Source organism: Balaenoptera acutorostrata, chromosome 9 (assembly GCF_949987535.1).
Source record: "Balaenoptera acutorostrata chromosome 9, mBalAcu1.1, whole genome shotgun sequence".
NCBI lineage: Eukaryota > Metazoa > Chordata > Mammalia > Artiodactyla > Balaenopteridae > Balaenoptera > Balaenoptera acutorostrata.
Window position 1 is genome coordinate 55,469,723 of NC_080072.1, and position 18,133 is coordinate 55,487,855.

The window sequence follows — 18,133 nt, forward strand, 5'->3', positions numbered from 1 at the left end:
TTTTGGCTTTGGCAGGTAAAAAGTCTTTTAGATCTTGGAATGCTGGAAACCTTAAACCTTTTGGTTTTTTTAGCTAAAGTGATTGGCAACAGAATGTGACATCTGAGGTTTCGTGGCCAGCAATAGCCATAATTAACCACATGAGCTCACATTTTCCCACTGGAGGTTCAGTGGTCTTGGGGTGATGAAAGTGACTTCCCTACCAGGAGGTGGTTTTCCTTTTGAGGGTATTGGAATACCCTTGGGCCCTGTAATGCCTTACCCGTGGTCCTTTTAAAATGCTTTTTAATGTAAAGCTTCAATATTGGAAATCCAACACCACGGTGTTTAACTGCGAGGCTGTGACGGAGCACTATGGCCTGGAATGGGAAACAACCTAGGGTTTTTAATGGGTGGAGTGGGGAGTCTTGTGGTGGAAACAATGGTGAGTGTGAATAACTAGAATCAAAACTGATTTCCAGTATTAGCCAGTTTTCAGTTTTTGCTATTTCTTTTTGGTTTTTGATGTACATATATAGGATTCTCTTAGAGATGCCCTTTTATGTTTAAATTTAAGCAAAATTGTTTTGTTTTTAATTAATTTTATTTATTTATTTTTGGCTGCTTTGGGTCTTCGTTGCTGGGCGCAGGCTTTCTCTAGTTGCGGCAAGCGGGGGCTGCTCTTCGTTGCAGTGCGCGGGCTTCTCATTGCGGTAGCTTCTCTTCGTTGCGGTGCACGGTCTCTAGGTGCGCAGGCTTCAGTAGTTGTGGCGCACGGGCTTAGTTGCTCCGCAGCATGTGAGATCTTCCCGGACCAGGTTCAAACCCGTGTCCCCTGCATTGGCAGGCAGATTCTTAACCACTGTGCCACCAGGGAAACCCACAAAATTGTTTTGATTATTGAAAGGAGGTGATGTTAGAAGACCAGTTTCCGTTCTTTTAATATATATGTGGATGTAGTCCTCGAAATAGGCAAACTTAATTCTTTAGTATTACCCTTTTAGTAATACGGAAAACTGGAGATGCTTGAGAGTTTAGCATTGGATAGATTTTTTAAACTATAGTTTGCATTTGACCTATTTTGGGCAGGCTAACTAAGAGGCCTTCTGATTTTTGGAAGTTTTCAAATCCTTTTCTGTCAGGTCACATACGAAAGGAAAAGCTTACTTACTGTAAGTTCTCTTTTTTTTCCTCTCCCTTCAAAAGAAGGTTCTGAAAGACCAAGTCCTTTTACTGATAGAAATATTTTAAATTTGATAAGCCCTATTCTTTAGAGAAAGCAGGAGGCAGGATTCAGCAACATCTGATGGAACTCACCATGCCAGCTGTGCTTCCAGGGATAAATATTTGGGGGGCTGGGGTGTAGATACAATTCTCTCTCCCACTCCATCCTCATAGTTTTTACTTATATGGCTTTGACTAAGTCACTTATGCCACATGAATCTTACTTTTCTCATTTCTAAGTTGATAGCATCAGATTCAGTGATTTCCAGGGTTTCTCCTGGCTCTAATATTATATACGATGATTAAATTATAATGTAATGCATTTACAATGTAATGTAATTTCAGTCTCTAAGGTAGTCTGATACACATATTTCAACAGTAGTAAAGTATTGTAGTACTGTGAGTCTGGGCCAAGAGCACATGGTCTAAAAATAGGATTCTCGTCAGTTCGGGCATGCCCAGTAGTCAGTTGAAAGGAATGCTGTTTGATTTTTTTTTTCATCAGTTTGATTTGAGGGAACATGTTACCAAGGACTTTTTATGTGTTCTTTGCCCTTACTAGAAAAGTGTGAAAAAACTAAGATAATACACGTGTGTCATATATGCTTGGTGTGTTCTAGGCTCCGAAGTTAAAAATTGTTACACTCCACAGTAAAGTTCTGTGACAGTGTGGTAGGGTGCTTAAAGACAGAGGCATCCGTGTCAGGTCAACCCATATACTAGCTGTCTTAGTTTGGACAGGTTCCTTAACCTCTTTGAACCTTATTCACCTATAAATGGAATGAAATAGCATATAAAACATGCCCAGTTTATTAATTGTTGATGAATGAATGACTGTCAGAAATAAAGCATCATGGTCAATTCCTGGCAGAAAAACAAAGTGTACAATAAAAGTTACCTATTTTTACAGTATGGTCAAGGAATCTGCTTTGGTAGTCAAGGGTGGAGAATGCACTGAGTAGTATACGGCTATAGTAGGGGTCCTACAGTAAGAAGGTAGTGCTTAGATAACCAAGTTTAAATATAAAAAAGAGGAATGTGGAAAATATTACTAATAATTGAAGTTAAAGTTACTCTTAAAAATCAGGAAATACTCAAGCCAAGGTCATCTCAATCATTTCAGCCTTTCTCTAGCCAGATGTATTACAGATATGTGTTAAATGTATATGTGTGTGTGTGTGTGAGAGAGAGAGAGAGAGAGAGAGAGAACTTTTTAAAGTATTTTAAGAATATTGTATACCAAGCAGTTACTTTTTCCTTCCCCCTGGGGCAAGCTTAAAACTTTTTATTGTGTTACCCTCAGTTCTGGGTACCTGAATGATTATTTGTTGCTTGGGTAGGCAGTAGCAGAAATCTAGATGTTGAGTTAAAAATCTGTGACTTCTTAAAATCTGTGACTTCTTAAAAGATACATACTTATGTTTGACTGTAGGAGACATGTATTTTTTCCAACAGTTGCTTCCACACAAAAATTGCATAAATGGAATATATATGAACAATGTGGTTTTTGACCTTTTACTATTAAAAACATTTTTTCTCCTTATCCTATCTCAAACTTCACAGACTTAAACAATGCTCTCTTTATGAATATTGAGAACATACCCCATAAGGATGCACTGTGTTGTTTCACTTCACCTTGGAATTAATAATGTTGTACAATAGTACAACAGTACAACTGTTTTGCTTATAAAGTTGTTAACGAGTAAAATGTATAACGTTAATATAGATGTATGTTTAAACCTCTGAAACTAATTTTTGCATTGTATAATAGACTCAGGTATTATTTTTGCCCTTAAAAATGCTGGGAAAGAGAGTAATGGAGATTTGAATGCAGTAAGAACTCTTAAGATTATATATCAAATTTTAATCTCATCACATTAATTATTGGGAAATAGTTTTAAATGTAGTAGATGAAATTTCAAATCTTATTAATGTGTTTAGATTTCTATAAAATTCATATAATTTAGATAAGTGAATAATATTTTATCAATTATTTCTTATAAAATCTCTCTTGAAATTGATTTATTATGATCTCATAGCTACATTTATAAGGTAAATAGTTATTTTCTATTTCTCTGTTTTTGAATTTACAGCAAGAGATGATGGAAGCATTGCTGTTGCCCTTGGTTACACTGCACATTTGGTATCAATGATTTCCTTTTTCCTACAAGTGCCCCTCAGATATCCTATAATTCATAAGGGATCTAGATCAACAATCAAAGATAATATTAATGACAAGCTGACTGAAAAGGAGAGAGAGTAAGTATCCTTTTAAAATATTCTTTTAACATTAAGGCAGTATGAAGCATTGACTATATTAAAAATATAAAACGTGACCTAGATTGTGGTGATTTTTGTATATCCTTTGTAAAGTGCTCCATTTCTTTTAAATAGAGTGTAGTCAAAATTGCTATTGTTAGCAAAATTGACTCATTCAAATTTAATTTGCTTTTGTGAGGCAAGTATCATATACTCTGCAAATATTCATGTAATATCTGTTGCCGCTAGTCACCAAATGAAATGCTTAAAGATTTGTCAGAGAGACAACCAGGAAAAAGATAAAAGACTTAACAGCAGATTGTACATATCTAAAGAATGGGTTTGTTAACTGGAAGATAGCCCAGGAGAAAATACCTGACCAGGCACAAGAACAAAAGATGGATTTATCGAAAAGTGCTAGACATATGTAGGACACAATAAAAAGTCTAATATACATATACTTGGAGTCACAGAGAGGGAGAAGAGAGCACATAGGGTAATTGTAACATTTTAAGAGATAATGACAGAGTTCAAATTTGACAAAAGACATCAAGCTATAAGTTCAAGAAGCATTAAATACAACACAAAATAAGTACAAAGCAAACATACTTAGGGGAATTATAGTAAAACAGCTGAAAACCAAAGAGATAAAGTGAAAATATTAAAAGTACCTAGAGAGAAAAGAGATTTGCTTCAAAAGAGCAATAATAAGGCTGAAAGCTAATTTCTTAAGATAAACATTGGGAACCGGAGGTGATGCAGTGACATTTTTAAAGCATGTAAAACAATACTGCCAACTTAGAATTCTGTATTCAGTGAATTATCCTTCAAAAATAAAGGCAGGGGACTTCCCCGGTGGCACAGTGGTTAAGAATCTTCCGCCAAAGCAGGGGATACGGGTTTGATCCCTGGTCCGGGAAGATCCCACATGCCATGGAGCAACTAAGCCCGTGCACCACAACTACTGAACCCCATGTGCCTAGGGCCCGTGCTCCACAGCAAGAGAAGCCACCACAATGAGAAGCCCGCGCACCACAATGAAGAGTAGCCCCCGCTCGCCGCAACTAGAGAAAGCCCACGCACAGCAACAAAGACCCAATGCAGCCAAAAATAAATTAATTAAAAAAAAAAAAGTAAAGGCAAAATAAAGACATTTCAGACTATCAGTAATGAGAAAATGCATCTCAGCAGACCTATACTAAGGGAAATACTAAAGGCAGAATAAAAATAATCTAGCATAGAAACATGGAAATGCCTCTCCTCCAGAAATTCTGATTCAGTTGATAGGCCCAGACATGAGAGATATTTTTCTGAAGCCCCTGAAGTGACTGTAATGTGCAGTCAGGTTTGAGAACCACTGTTCTATTGATGGATTGGGAATGTTGTGTTCATGGGCGTGAAGAAATGAAATATCCTCCACTCTATTTAGGAAATTGCAAGAGAAAAGGCAGGAAAGGTGGGCATCAGTGGAAGAATTTAGTACTATATCTGGTAGGGCTTGTAAGTGGAGGGCAGGGAGCACATGTATAGTTTTATTCAGTTCCTTTTCAAAGGCATTGATTAATTTATAGCCCAAGTATTATTTTCAATTTCAAAACCTTTTATTTAAAGAGAGCCTGAAATACATATGTTTGACAGAAGGGGACATGAGTATGGTTTCTTTCCTCTTTTTAAAAAATTGAGGTGAAATTCACATAACATAACTTTTTTAAAGTGTACAATTCAGTAGCATTTAGTATCTTCATGGTGTTATGTAATCACCACTTCTATCTAGTTCCAAAACATTTTCATCACCCTGAAAGAAAACCCTGTATCTATTAAGTAGTCACTCCCTGTTCTCCTACCCAGTAACCCCTTTCTTCAGTCCCTGGCAGCCACCCATTTGCTTTCTGTCTCTATGGATTTACCTGTTCTGGATATTTCGTATAACTGGAATCATTTGCAACATGTAACCTTTTGTTTAGGGTTTCTTTCACTTAGCCTAATATTTTCAGTGTATTCACATTGAGCACAATCAGTGCTTCACTTTTATGGCTGAATAATATTCCATTGAATGTATATACCACATTTTGTTTATGCATTCATCTGTTGATGGGCATTTGGGTTATTTCCACTTTTTGGCTATGATCATTCATGTACAAGTATTTGCTTGAGTATCCATTTTCAGTTCTTTCGAGCATATAACTTGAAGTGGAATTGCTGGGTCATATGGTAATTCTATGTTTAACTTTTTGAGGCACCACCAAACTGTTTTCCACAACAGCTACACCAGCTTACATTCCCTGGTATAAAGTGGTATACATATCATTGTGCTTTTGATTTGTATTTCCTTAATGACTAATGATGTTGAACATTTCTTCATGTTCTTGCTGGCCATTTGTATATCTTATTTGGAGAAATACCTACTCAGATTTTCAGCCTGTTTTTTTTCCTTTCAGTTTTATTGAGATATAATTGATATACAGCACCGTAAAAGTTCAAGGTGTACAGCATAATGACTGACCTATATACATCATGAAATGCTGACCACAGTAAGTTTAGGGAACACCCATCATCTCATATAGGAAAAAAAATTAAAGAAATAGAAAAAAATTTTTTTCCTTGTGATGAGAACTCTTAGGACTTACTCTCTTAACCACTTTTATTTATAACATTCAGTGGTATTAATTATATCAATCATGTTGTATGTTACATCCCTAGTACTTGTTTATCGTATAACTGGAAGTTTGTACCTTTTGACTGCCTTCATACAATTTCCTCCCCACCCCTTACCCCTCCGCCTCTGGTAACCATAAATCTGATCTCTTTTCCTATGAGTTTGTTTGTTTTTGAAGTACAGTTGACCTACAACACTATGTCCTGGTAACAACATAGTGATTTGATTTTTCTGTGCATTTCAAAATGATCACTACAGTAAGTCTAATTATTGTCACCATACGAAGATATTACATAATTAAGACTATACTCCCCACACCGTACAATTCAAACCCGTGACTCATTTAATTTGTAATTGGGAGTCTGTACCTGTTAATCTCCCTCACCTCTTGCCCATATTTTTAATTGGGTTGTTCCTGTTTTTGTTGAGTTGTAAGACTTCTTTATATATTCTGCATACTAGACTCTTATCAGATAAATCATTTGCAAGTATTTTCTCCCATTCTCTAGGTTGTTGTTACAGTTTAAGGCCTAAAATTAAGGTCAGTATTATGTGCTGCCTGGATATCTGGTGAAACCAGGAGGGCCTTGAACAGTCCCTCCCAACTCTGCTCCCGTGGATCAGGCCCCCTATCCAAACAACTCTCTTTATTCAGGGGTCTAGGTAGTCTCTGCTTATTCCTGAGTAGTGAATTTCAGTTCCTTGCCAGATGGGTAATTATGGAAACAAACCAATCACATCCTCCCCTGGGAACCAATCATCATCACTCTGTCCTTTTCATACTACAGAGCCTGCCACCCATAGCTCCTGGTTGTTCACTCTCTTCTCAAGTGTAACCCTATGTGAGCCTGCGTGGCATGCGGTGTCCTCCTCCCCTGGGATTTGAGTATGTGTGACTAGTAATCTGCTTTTAATCTCATATGTCCAGTGTCAGATGTTGAGTGTTCAACCATCCCCATGACCCTAGGGGTCTCTTATCAATGGGGTGAATAAGAGGAGATTAAAATAGTTGTTTTACTTTCTTTATAGTGTACTTTGATGCATAAAAGTTTCAGATTTTCATTAGGTCTAATTTATCTTTTTTGTGTGTGTTTGTTTCTAGAGCTTTTGGTTTCATATCTAAAATCCATTGCTAAATCCAAGGTCATGAAGATTTACCCCTTTGTTTTCTTGAAATAGTCTTATCATTTTATCTCTCATATGTAGGTCTTTGACCCACTTTGGGTTAATTTTTGTATATGTTATGGCTTAGGGGGTCCAACTCCATTCTTTAACATTAGGATATCCAGCTGTATCTGCATCATTTGTTAAAGAGACTATTCTTCCCTCATTGAATGGCTTTGGCACACTTGTTGAAAATCAGTTAGCCATAGATTATTTCTGAACTCTCAGTTCTAGTCCACAGGTTCATTTGTCTATTGTTATATCAATTCCACAATACGTTTTGAAATTGGGAATTGTGAATCCTCCAACTTTGTTCTTTTTCAGTACTTTTCTGGCTATTCAGAGCCCTTTGCAATTCCACATGAATTTGAAGATCATCTTTTCTATTTCTGCAAAGAGGACCTTTTAATAAGCTGTTGGCTTCAGTTTGCTAGCAATTCATTGAGGATTTTTGCATCTATATTTATAAGGAATATTGGTCTATAGTTTTCTTGCATGGCTTTTCTGTCAGAGTAATAGTGGCCTCATAGAAAGCATTATGAAGTAAGTGTTCCCTTCTCTTCTACTTTATTGGAAGAGTTTGAGGATTGCTGTTAATTCTTCTTTTAAATGTTTGTTAGAATTTACCAGTGGAGCCAAGTGGTTCTGCACTTTTCTTTGTTGGGAGGTTTTTGATTAGTGATTCAATTTCTTATTATAGGCCTCTTCATATTTTTTACATATTCCTGACTCAGTTTATACCATTTGTGTGCTTCTAAGAACAAGACCATTTCATCTAGGTTATCTAATTTGTTGGTGACAGTTGTTCACAGTATTTTTTATAATCCCTTTCATTTCTGTAAGGTCTTTAATGATGTCTATTTTCATTTCCGATTTTAGTTGTTTGTGTCTTTTTTATTTTCTTATTGTAGCTAAAAACTTTTAGCTAGAATAAGAAGATTTGATGGATGTTTTCAAAGAATTGACTTTTTGGTTTTGTTGATTCTCTCTGTTGTTTTCGTCTCTTTTATCTCTACTCTAATCATTATTATTTCTTTCATTCTGCTAGCTTTGGGTTTTGTTTTCTATTCCTTTAGATGTAAAGTTAGGTTACTGATATGAGAGCTCTCTTTTTTAATGTCAGTGTTTATACCTTTAAACTTCCACATCTCATAAATTTTGACATATTGTATTTTTATTTTCCTTCCTCTCAAAGTATTTTCTAATTTCCCATGTGATTTCTTCAGTTAACCCATTGGTTGTTTAAAAGGGTTTAATTTTCACATATTTGTGAATTTTCTAGTTTTCCTTCTGTTATTGAATTCTAGTTTAATTCCATTGTGATAGAGAGATAATTTGTATGAGTTCAGAATTTTTTAATTTATTAAGACTTGTTTTGTGGCCTAATATATGGTCTATCCTAGAGAATGTTCCACATGCATTTGAGAAGAATGTGTAGAATATTGTTAGATGCAGTGTTCTATTATATATGTCTGTTAGGTCTAGTTGGTTTATAGTGTTGTCAAGTCTTATATGTCCTTATTGATCTTCTGTCTATATATGCTGTCCATTATTGAAAGTGGAGTATTAAGCTCTCCAGCTATTATTGTAGGACTGTTTCTCCTTCAATTCTGTCAACATTTACTTCTTTTACTTGGGGGCTCTCGTTTAGTGCGTATGTTTTGAGTTACTATTTCTTCTTGATGAACTGACCCTTTTATCATTATATAATGAACTTTTTTGCCTCTTGTAACAATTTTGACCTAAAGACTATTTTGTCTGATATTCGGATAGCCTCCCAGCTCTCTTTTGGTTACTGTATTTGGGAATATCTTTCCCATCTTTTCATTTTGAACCTATTTGTATCTTTGGATCTAAAATGAGTCTCTTGCAGGGACTTCCTTGGGGGTCCAGTTGTTAAGAATCTGCTCTTCTACTGCAGGGGTCACAGGTTCGATCCCTGGTCGGGGAACTAAGATACTGCATGCCCCGTGGTAAGGCCAAAAATATAAAAATTAAAAAACAAAAAATTAATTAAATGAGTCTCTTGTAGGCAGTATATAGTTGGATCATTTTTTTTTTTAAATCCTTTCTGCCAATCTCTGCCTTTTGACTGAGAGTTTAATCTACTTATACAATATTTAACATAATTTGTGGTATGGAAGGATTTACTTCTGCATTTTGTTTTCCATATTTCTTATACCTTTTTTGTGCCTCATTTCCTCTATTACTGCCTCTTTTTTTTTTCTTAATTGATTTTTTGTAATGTACCATTTTGATTCCCTTCTCATTTCTTTTTCAGTGTATTTAAGATATTTTCTTATTGGTGACTCTGGGGATTATAATTAGCATCCTATAACAATCTAGTTTGAAATGATACCCACTTAGCTTCAGTAGTACGTAAAAATTCTGCTCCTCTATACCTCTGTCTCCCCACCTTTATGTTGTTATTGTTACAAATGACATCTTTATACATTGTGTGCCCATAATACTGTCTTTTAAATTTACCTGTGTAGGTAGTTACCTTCACTGGAGATCTTTATTTCTTTGTCCAGCTTTCAGTAACCGTGTAGTGTCCTTTCATTTCAACCAGAAGTCCTTAGCCTTCACTTCTTGCAGTAAGCCTAGCAGTCAGCCAGAGGTGAAAGCCTAGGGTCTTCTCAGGTGTTTTCTAAGCGTGCATTCTGTTCTGAGTATGTACGTAACTTCTTTTCTATTTTTTAAATTTTTTAATTTAATTTAATTTAAAAAAATTTTTATTTTATATTGGAATATTGTTGATTAACAATGTTGTGTTAGTTTCAGGTGTACAGCAGAGTGATTCAGTTATACATATACATGTCTCTATTCTTTTTTCAAATTCTTTTCCCATTTAGGTTATTACAGAATACTGAGCAGAGTTCCCTGTGCTATACAGTAGGTCCTTGTTGGTGATCTATTTTAAATATAGCAGTGCGTACATGTCAATCTCAAACTCCCAATCTATCCCTCCCTCCACCCTTCTTCCCTGGTAACCGTAAGTTCCTTCTCTTAAGTCTGTGAGTCTGTTTCTGTTTTGTAAATAAGTTCATTTGTATCAGTTTTTAAAGATTCCGCATATAAGCTATATCATGATATTTGTCTTTCTCTGACTTACTTCACTTAGTATGATAATCTCCAGGTTCATCCATGTTGCTGTAGATGGCATTATTTCATTCTTTTTAATGGCTGATATTCCATTGTATATATGTACCACATCTTCTTTATCCATTCATCTGTCGATAGACATTTAGGTTGCTTCCATGACTTGGCTATTGTAAACAGTGCTGTGATGAACATTGGGGTGCATGTATCTTTTCAAACCATGTTTTTCTCTGGATATATGCCCAGGAGTGGGATGGCTGGATCATTTGGTAATTCTATTTTTAGTTTTCTGAGGAACCTCCATTCTGTTTTCCACAGTGGCTGCACCAACTTACATTCCCACTGTAACTTCTGATTCCCCAGTGTGTGTGGGTACTTTTGAATACACTAATTTCTCAAAGAAACTCTCCCCAGCTTTTCCTCCCAGACTTTAGACAGTTTGTTGTGTGTCTCAACCTTAATCTTTTGCACAAGGAGGCTATGGGGTTTGTTGGTTTGCCTTACTTCTTGAGCAGTGTCTTCTGCTTTTCCTCACTGAGTGAGTTCTGACTAGGCAAAACAAAGGCAAGTACCTTGCATTAGTCCTGCAGGTCGCCCCCAGACAAGTTAGGACAAACCAACCCAAATTTTTTTAGAATAAGATCTGCTCTGCTCCCTTAAGAACCAGGGGTCAGGGCCCCACAAGGGCAGGCTGCTGTCTTTAAGACCGCTGCTGAGCTGGAGAGGGGGTTAAGGACAAGATAAGTAAAAATGCTGCAAAGCATTCCTTCTGATTTTGAGTTTCCTTTCTCTTGATTCATTGTTCAGGCAGTTGTTGTAAGCCTTTGACTGACAGTTTTTGCTTGATTTTTTTTTTTCAATGTTTCTCTAGAGGGACAAGTCCTTTGATCTACTTACTGTACCATTTTTGCTGACTCCATCCCATTTGTTTGTGTAATGATGAAAAACACTACTTGTAAGGGATGAAGGGACCCCTAGGTAATTTTAAGAGGAGGAGAATACCATAACCAGATATGTCTTTCACAGAGATGACCTTGTAGTTTTGTGGAGAATGCCTCCCAACCTTCTGTAGGTTCCATATTAAGAAAATTAAGTATCTCTCCAGATTTTTATCAAATTGTGCATGATGCTCTGCCTTAAAATATTAGTTATGTAGGAAAATCACTTTGAGAGCTTGAAGGAGGGGTGCTCCTCGAAATGATAAATACTCTCTCTCCAGATCAGCAGCGCACTTTAATCTGTGAAGGAGCAGCTTAACGTGTGAGCACTCCAAGTAGTATGCGCCAGTGTGAGTAGTAGTGATGATTTGTTTATTGATTGATTTTCCGAAGCAATGTGGGAAGGCCAGCGAGATTGTGGTGATTACGTTACTCATTTTTTTCTTTGGCAGCCAGGAGAACCACAGGAATTGCTTTTTAGTGAACGAATTTTATATTATACCTCTATCTTCCCCTTTTCACTGAAACACAAATTGTATTTTATTGATTCTAACGTAAATACTTTTGACATTTTAATATTGCTAAAAATGAGATACATCTTACAATTAATGGCATGATTGATAGCATTTATCTTTTCTTAGTGGTACATAAGTTAATGATGCAGTTCACAGTTGATGCTGTCTTAGATTTTATGAACTATCAAATATTTTCACTGGGCAGGAAAGCACTTCAGATCCATTTTGGAACAACATAGATGTGTAAATAAATATCTAAATACAAATACATTTATTGATTATGCTTGTTGATTGAATCAGCCTCTCGGTTATTAGCCTGGATGACTGAAAGAGCAGATTAGACATGGTTTTCTTTTCTCCTGAGTGTGTCGATTTTCATGTGAACCTTTCCAGGGTATTAGGTGGAATCAGGTCTTCATGGGAAAATAGGAATTAAATGACTCATTGGATAAATTATGCTTATTGTAATAGGCCTAGGAATCCTCGGCCTCTGCCCTCTCTGATTACCTGTTTCATCTGGCTTTTGGAATGTGATATATTAGGGTTCAAAGCTCTATTTAGCTAGTTTTGCTAGAAGGGGGAAAAAAACACCAAAAACTAGTTTTTTCCTTTGTCTGGTCTGTTTGAAGCCCAGGTCTGGACTGATGCCTTGCCTAAACCATTACTTGTGCACCTGCACACTGTAAAGGGAAACTCTGAAATCTTTGCTGCATTTCATTTTGAGGCTCAGACCACAAAACACGAAGGAATGTAGCCAGAGTCCAGCTGCAATGTTCTTTTACCCCTTATTTCTTTTTTCACTGAGGACTGAAAAGTAGGTTTTAAAGTGATTTTTGAAATGAAATGTGTTGGTCATTGTTGTTGTGCTACTTAACCGTCTTGTTAGGTAATACATTCAGAATAGACTAGCTCAATAGATTGAGCTACGACATAGCTGGTCAGAGCATTTGGCTTTTTCAAGCCCTCAAAAGATGTCTGAAATTTTTTGTTTTATTTTCAGAAGGAGAAATAGGGAGTGGTGTAAATTGGCAGGCACTTTTGAAACTTCCTGGCCTGTCCCTGACAAGGTTTTTACAGATCTCTAAAAGCTGGTCAGCTATTTTTCTGTAGTGGAATTATTGGAACCAAGAGAAATGGTAGTGCTGCTTTTCCCATTTTGTGGATTTTTTTGTGCTTATGTTTATTCCTGTGGAAGATCTTCTAAAACCCCAGGAATTGCTTTTTTAACCCTATTGGTTCTGATTTCTTTTAGAAACAAATTCTAGAGTACAAAGACATTGTGATATATCCAAAATCAGACAATAATGGGCCCAGATTGTAGTCATTGCATGTGGATCTCATGCTCATGAGAGAAGGAATGGTCAGTTTTAATGATCTGCCACCTTTTTGTGACTGGGGTGCATATGGCCATCATGCATACTTATACATAAAGGAGCTGGCGAGACAGATCCCCAGGCCTGTGACTTGAGCCACCTTGCAGCCACTTTGGCATGTCTGGATGTTTATGGAGCTTCCCCTTCAGCATAACCAGGTTGCATTTTGCCAGGAGGGAAGGGACAAAGGAATTTGCCGAGTGGCAGTGATCAGACTGATGCCCTATCTCTGTATTCCTTCAGCCTACCTCTTGGCCTGGCCACATTGACCTGTTAATAAATGAATGAGAATTTTTTCTAATGGTGTCTCCTTGAATCAGTGAGAATACTTTGAATTTTATTTGCATAAGTAGCAGATTCTCTATAGAAATAGTGACTGACCCTTGGGATTTCATTAGCATGTATTGAAAACCTAAATTTTTCAGACTGTAATTCTGACTCCTCATTGCTATTCTTCTCTGCTTTAGGCATACTTAAACACCTGTTGACACATCTTATATTAAAAATTCTAGATTCTTTCCTAAAAACATTCTCAGCTTCTGTTTGTAATCAAGCTGTTTTAATGTGGAGAGTTCAGAAGTAGTCGCTGTTTTCACTAAATTAGCATGTTTACTTTCATGGCGTCCAATTAAATCTGATGGCCTCCTTCCAGAAGTGGGAGATTTTCACATGATGCTTAGGCTTAAGTGATGTGGCCTTAATTTTCAACTCTTCTACTGTTTATCCTATAAATTAGAACATTTTTTGTCACCTTCATCTTCATTTTATTATATGTTGTTGCTCAGATGCTGGCATTTAAAGTAGTCAGGAACTCAGACCTCAGACCTTTATATTGAACAATGATTGTGATGACTTGAGGCAGAGGGTGAACCAAATGCTTTGGTTTTCTATTTTTTCTTGCTGTGCACCTTAAAAGTATAATCAAACAAATATTTTTCAGTGTGACTAATACAGCTGAAATGGATAAAATTATTAGTTCTTTCAGGTTTTCTACTTGATTACAGGAGTGTGGCCTAAGTTGAAAGATCTCTGTTCATGTGAAAACTTTCCCAAATGTCTATAGTACAGCTCCATTATAACTACCTAAGGGTGCACCGTGGAACAAAAATAAAGATGAAAAAAAATGTTTCTGTACATGCAGCATTGTAAACGTTGTGTTTTAAAACCAGTCAGAATATTATTAGGTCGTATGAGTCACCCCTTCATTTCACAAATGGAGAAAGAGGTTGAAAGATGAAGTAAGGTCAAATAAGTTAACTAAGCCTTCACGTTGATCTGGCCCCCTGAGGGAATCAAGCCCAGAAGATGGTCCAATTGTTAAGTGTAGTACTTTTAAGCAAGCATTTAGGAGATGGAAGAAGTATATTTATCAAAAAGGGACTATATATGAGACTGAAATACCCCTTTCCTGGTTTAGGGGAAGCTCACTGGTGAAAAATGCCATGATGTGAATTCCTATATATTAAGCGGAGTCACCGTGTTCTTATTGAAAATGTTAATTATTTAAATCTCATTTATCAGTTGGTTCACTTAACATTTGTTTTTCCTCTAAAAGGTACAATGCAAAATGCCTCTCTTTTCTTCTCTCTTTCCTCAATTTATTTAAACTAGGCAGAGTTTGTTTTTGTTTTTTAATCACTTAAGTCTTTGAAGTTATGTTGGGACTTCACCTCTAATCACTGAGCAACTGGGGAAAGGTTGTCCTCTCTGAGTCTTGGTTCACCTGGTATAATATCTATGCCACTAGATTATCATGAGGTTTAAATGAAGCACAGTGCTTGGCACACAGAAGATGCTCAATAAAATTTTGCACCTACTATTATGTATACATTGAGCTTTGCAACAGTAATTCCAGGCAGCCATGTAATTTTTTTTTTCTTTCTAATTCTAGGTGCTAAAAGGAAAGGTGGGCCTAAGAAAAGGTTAAGGAAAATTAAAAATGCAACCCAGTAGAATAGTACTAGATTTCTTTTTGTAGTAATGCCACGAGGTACATCGTCTTTCAGTCATTGGTGTAAGTGGAAAGGACTAATGAAGTTTCCCAGAGCACTGGGTAAAAAAAACTGTTGCAGGTCTGAAGGCTTGTTTCTTACTTCAACTACTCAGGGAGTTTACTGCCTAATATCTGCTAATGAGTCGAGTAAGTGTCTGTGTTTTAGAACCTATCAGTTTAGCGAATGCTGAAACCCTTATTCTTAAAAGGAATGTAGAGCATGTTCAAATAGTTAAACAGTTCCCAGCCTGGCCCGCTACTTACTTTTTTAGAGTTATCCCAGTGCCCTCTCAGTTCATAACCTAATTGTGGTTGTACATAAAGCTCTTCCGTTATTATCTAAAACTTTCCTCGTAAAGTCTCTCTTAAATCCCCATAGTTTGATGGACTGTCATAGTCTTTTGTAATCCTATGAACAATTCTTTCTATATAGTATCTCAGAAATGAATTATGTTTATATATGTTCTCATTTCATTTTAACAACAACCCAGTGATACAAGTGATGTATTAGAGTTATTTGTCTTTTTCTTGTCTGAAATATTTTCAGTGTAGAAACTGCATCTTACTTGGCATGAAATTTATTCCATTGTCTTACCGAGAGCCTTGTATTGTGTAAACACTCAATAAATATTTTTTGAATTGAATTAGGAGAGCAAAAGGGATGTTCAGTTTCTGCAAATGCTATTAAGTAATCTGACACTCTATGCTCTAGCCCATAGTTTTAACTCTAGATGCTCTGGCCAGGACAATCCTTGTTTCATACACTCCCTTAGGACCATGGGAAGCTATTAACTTCAGTGCCTCTTGTAATCCAAGGCACAGGCAGCCGTGCTAATGGGGCTCTGTTCAGGAGTGAGAGCAAAGAGTGTGTTTTAAAATGAGGAATCCCCATGGAAATTTTAGGCAGCAGAAATCAACAAAATAAAAATGCAGAAGGTGGTTGCTGGGTGAAACAGGAAATGAACACCTTATGGAGATTAGGCAGTCCACTGAGAGAGGGGAAATGTGGAAAATGAGTCAAAAGTAATTGTGTAGCTATTTCATCTCTGACACTTGGAAGCATATTGTTGTGTGTGTTGTTTTTAATGAAGTGTGTTTTACAGTGCTGATGTTATTATCTGGATGAGGAAGTCTTCTCTAGTATTATTGTCATCTCAGCTTTCTGCAACCAACTAAATTAAAATACAGTAATGTAATGGGACAGTGGAATAAAAAAGAAAACCAGATGACTCTGACATGTGACCCTAACTTGAACTTACTGCTTTTCTGGTTTGCAGTGTGCTCCAATCAGAGAGGTTCAGTGTAACGCTTTGAGGGACCGGGGAAGGTAAAGGAATAATATATTTAGTTAATAGTGGGCTATGTCATGGGTTAAAGATTGTTACATTATTAGAATATGTGAAATCAGTGTTTCTCAACAGGAGGTCCCCAGAGCATCAATGAGCTCTCCAGGTAGCATGGACTGTCCTTCTTCAGTCTGTTATTAATGTGTATCATATGACAGCATAGATGCTTTGGATTCTGATATGAATTAATCATTTACTCTAATAAATAAGACTTAATTTTATTGATGTTACATTGAAAGTAGTATCTTTCTTTCCTTTAATTCTTATGTTAGATTTTTTGGTAGGCAAATAATGAGGGATATGAGGATAATTATATCAAGCCGGAGAGTTTGTTGTAAGTGATTTGTGGAATCTTTTGGTTTTCTGAAGAAATAAATGGGTGGAAAGAATAAGAAAATTATTTTTAGGTAGATGTGAACTTATTTTAACTTCCCAAAGCATCTTATTATAATAGTTCTTTAGACAGTTTTCTAGGAATAACATTTATGTCCTGGATAATAGTGTAATTGTAAAACAAATTTATATCATTCTTTTAACCAGATAGTTCTATTCACTGCCATTTTTTACGCCTCTCCCCACAATAATTTACAGTTACAAGATCACCAAATGTAACTTCTGAATTGGATTAAATGATCAATTGGTATTCAGAGTTTTTCTTCTCTAATTCCTTGAAATGAAAAATTGATATGAGAGTTAACTCATGTATAGTTAAGTCACAGGAGAGTTAAATTGCAAAAGAGTTACATCACTGAAGTCAAACCATATGTTGAGGACTAGTACACGTTTGTCACTGCACAAGTTGCTGGTATTAGGTGAAATTACTCAGCTGCTGAAGTGGCATCAGGGATGGAGAGCAAGTCAGTAGACAGTCATCCTCAGCATTATAAGGGTCATGTTAGAAATACTTGGGGATGAGTTGAGCAGCCAGCAAAGGCACGCTTTAGGAGATGGCCCCTAAACATCTGAGCTGCTGAGTGTGGAAGAGGCTTAGGAGCTGCCCAAGCAAAGGCTAGATACAACAGAAGCACACACACCCTGGCACAAAACAGGTATTGCACCTTTCCATTGGCCAAAGCATCTAGTTTCTCACCCAGCCTGGTGAGTGACTTCAGGTTGCTCAGCAGTTTTCTTTTAGGCATAAATAAAAGAGGGATAAGTTAATAGTTCAATCTTTAGTTGATGTAAAAATGAAAATTACTTTCAAAGATGATTAGCTTTGAGTGGTTAATATCAATATACATATATCCATTTATTCAAAGCATAGTAATATATCTTTATAAAGTGTTCTGGATCACAGGTTGGTTATAATAAATATATGACTAATTTGACTTAAACATGTAGTCACTTCCATGTATAACTATTTAACAGGGATTAACTATATATATTGGCATGTGAATAATAAAAGTTGTGTTTTCTAAACTTAGGAAAGGAGAAATGGCTTTTCCATTTCACTCTTCTGAAAGAACTTCAGTATCAAGCACATCTTGAACCAGTTTATTTCGCCTCACTAGTCTCCGTGCACTGGCTTTAGAGAAATGTGAAGAGTAAAAGAGGGAATTTATATAAAATTACCATTGCATATAA

The 18,133-nt window shown here is 36.3% G+C and overlaps 1 protein-coding gene across 4 annotated transcripts in view; it reads left to right on the plus strand.

Annotated features, from left to right (window-relative positions):
- UVRAG (UV radiation resistance associated) overlaps positions 1–18,133 on the plus strand; it is a 312,724-nt gene that overhangs the window by 182,813 nt on the left and 111,778 nt on the right. For all 4 annotated transcript variants that reach the window (XM_057553092.1, XM_057553093.1, XM_057553094.1 and 1 more), the window contains one exon: positions 3,297–3,462. In XM_057553092.1, the coding sequence (XP_057409075.1) occupies positions 3,297–3,462 (166 nt within the window). The remainder of the gene's footprint in view (positions 1–3,296; positions 3,463–18,133) is intronic.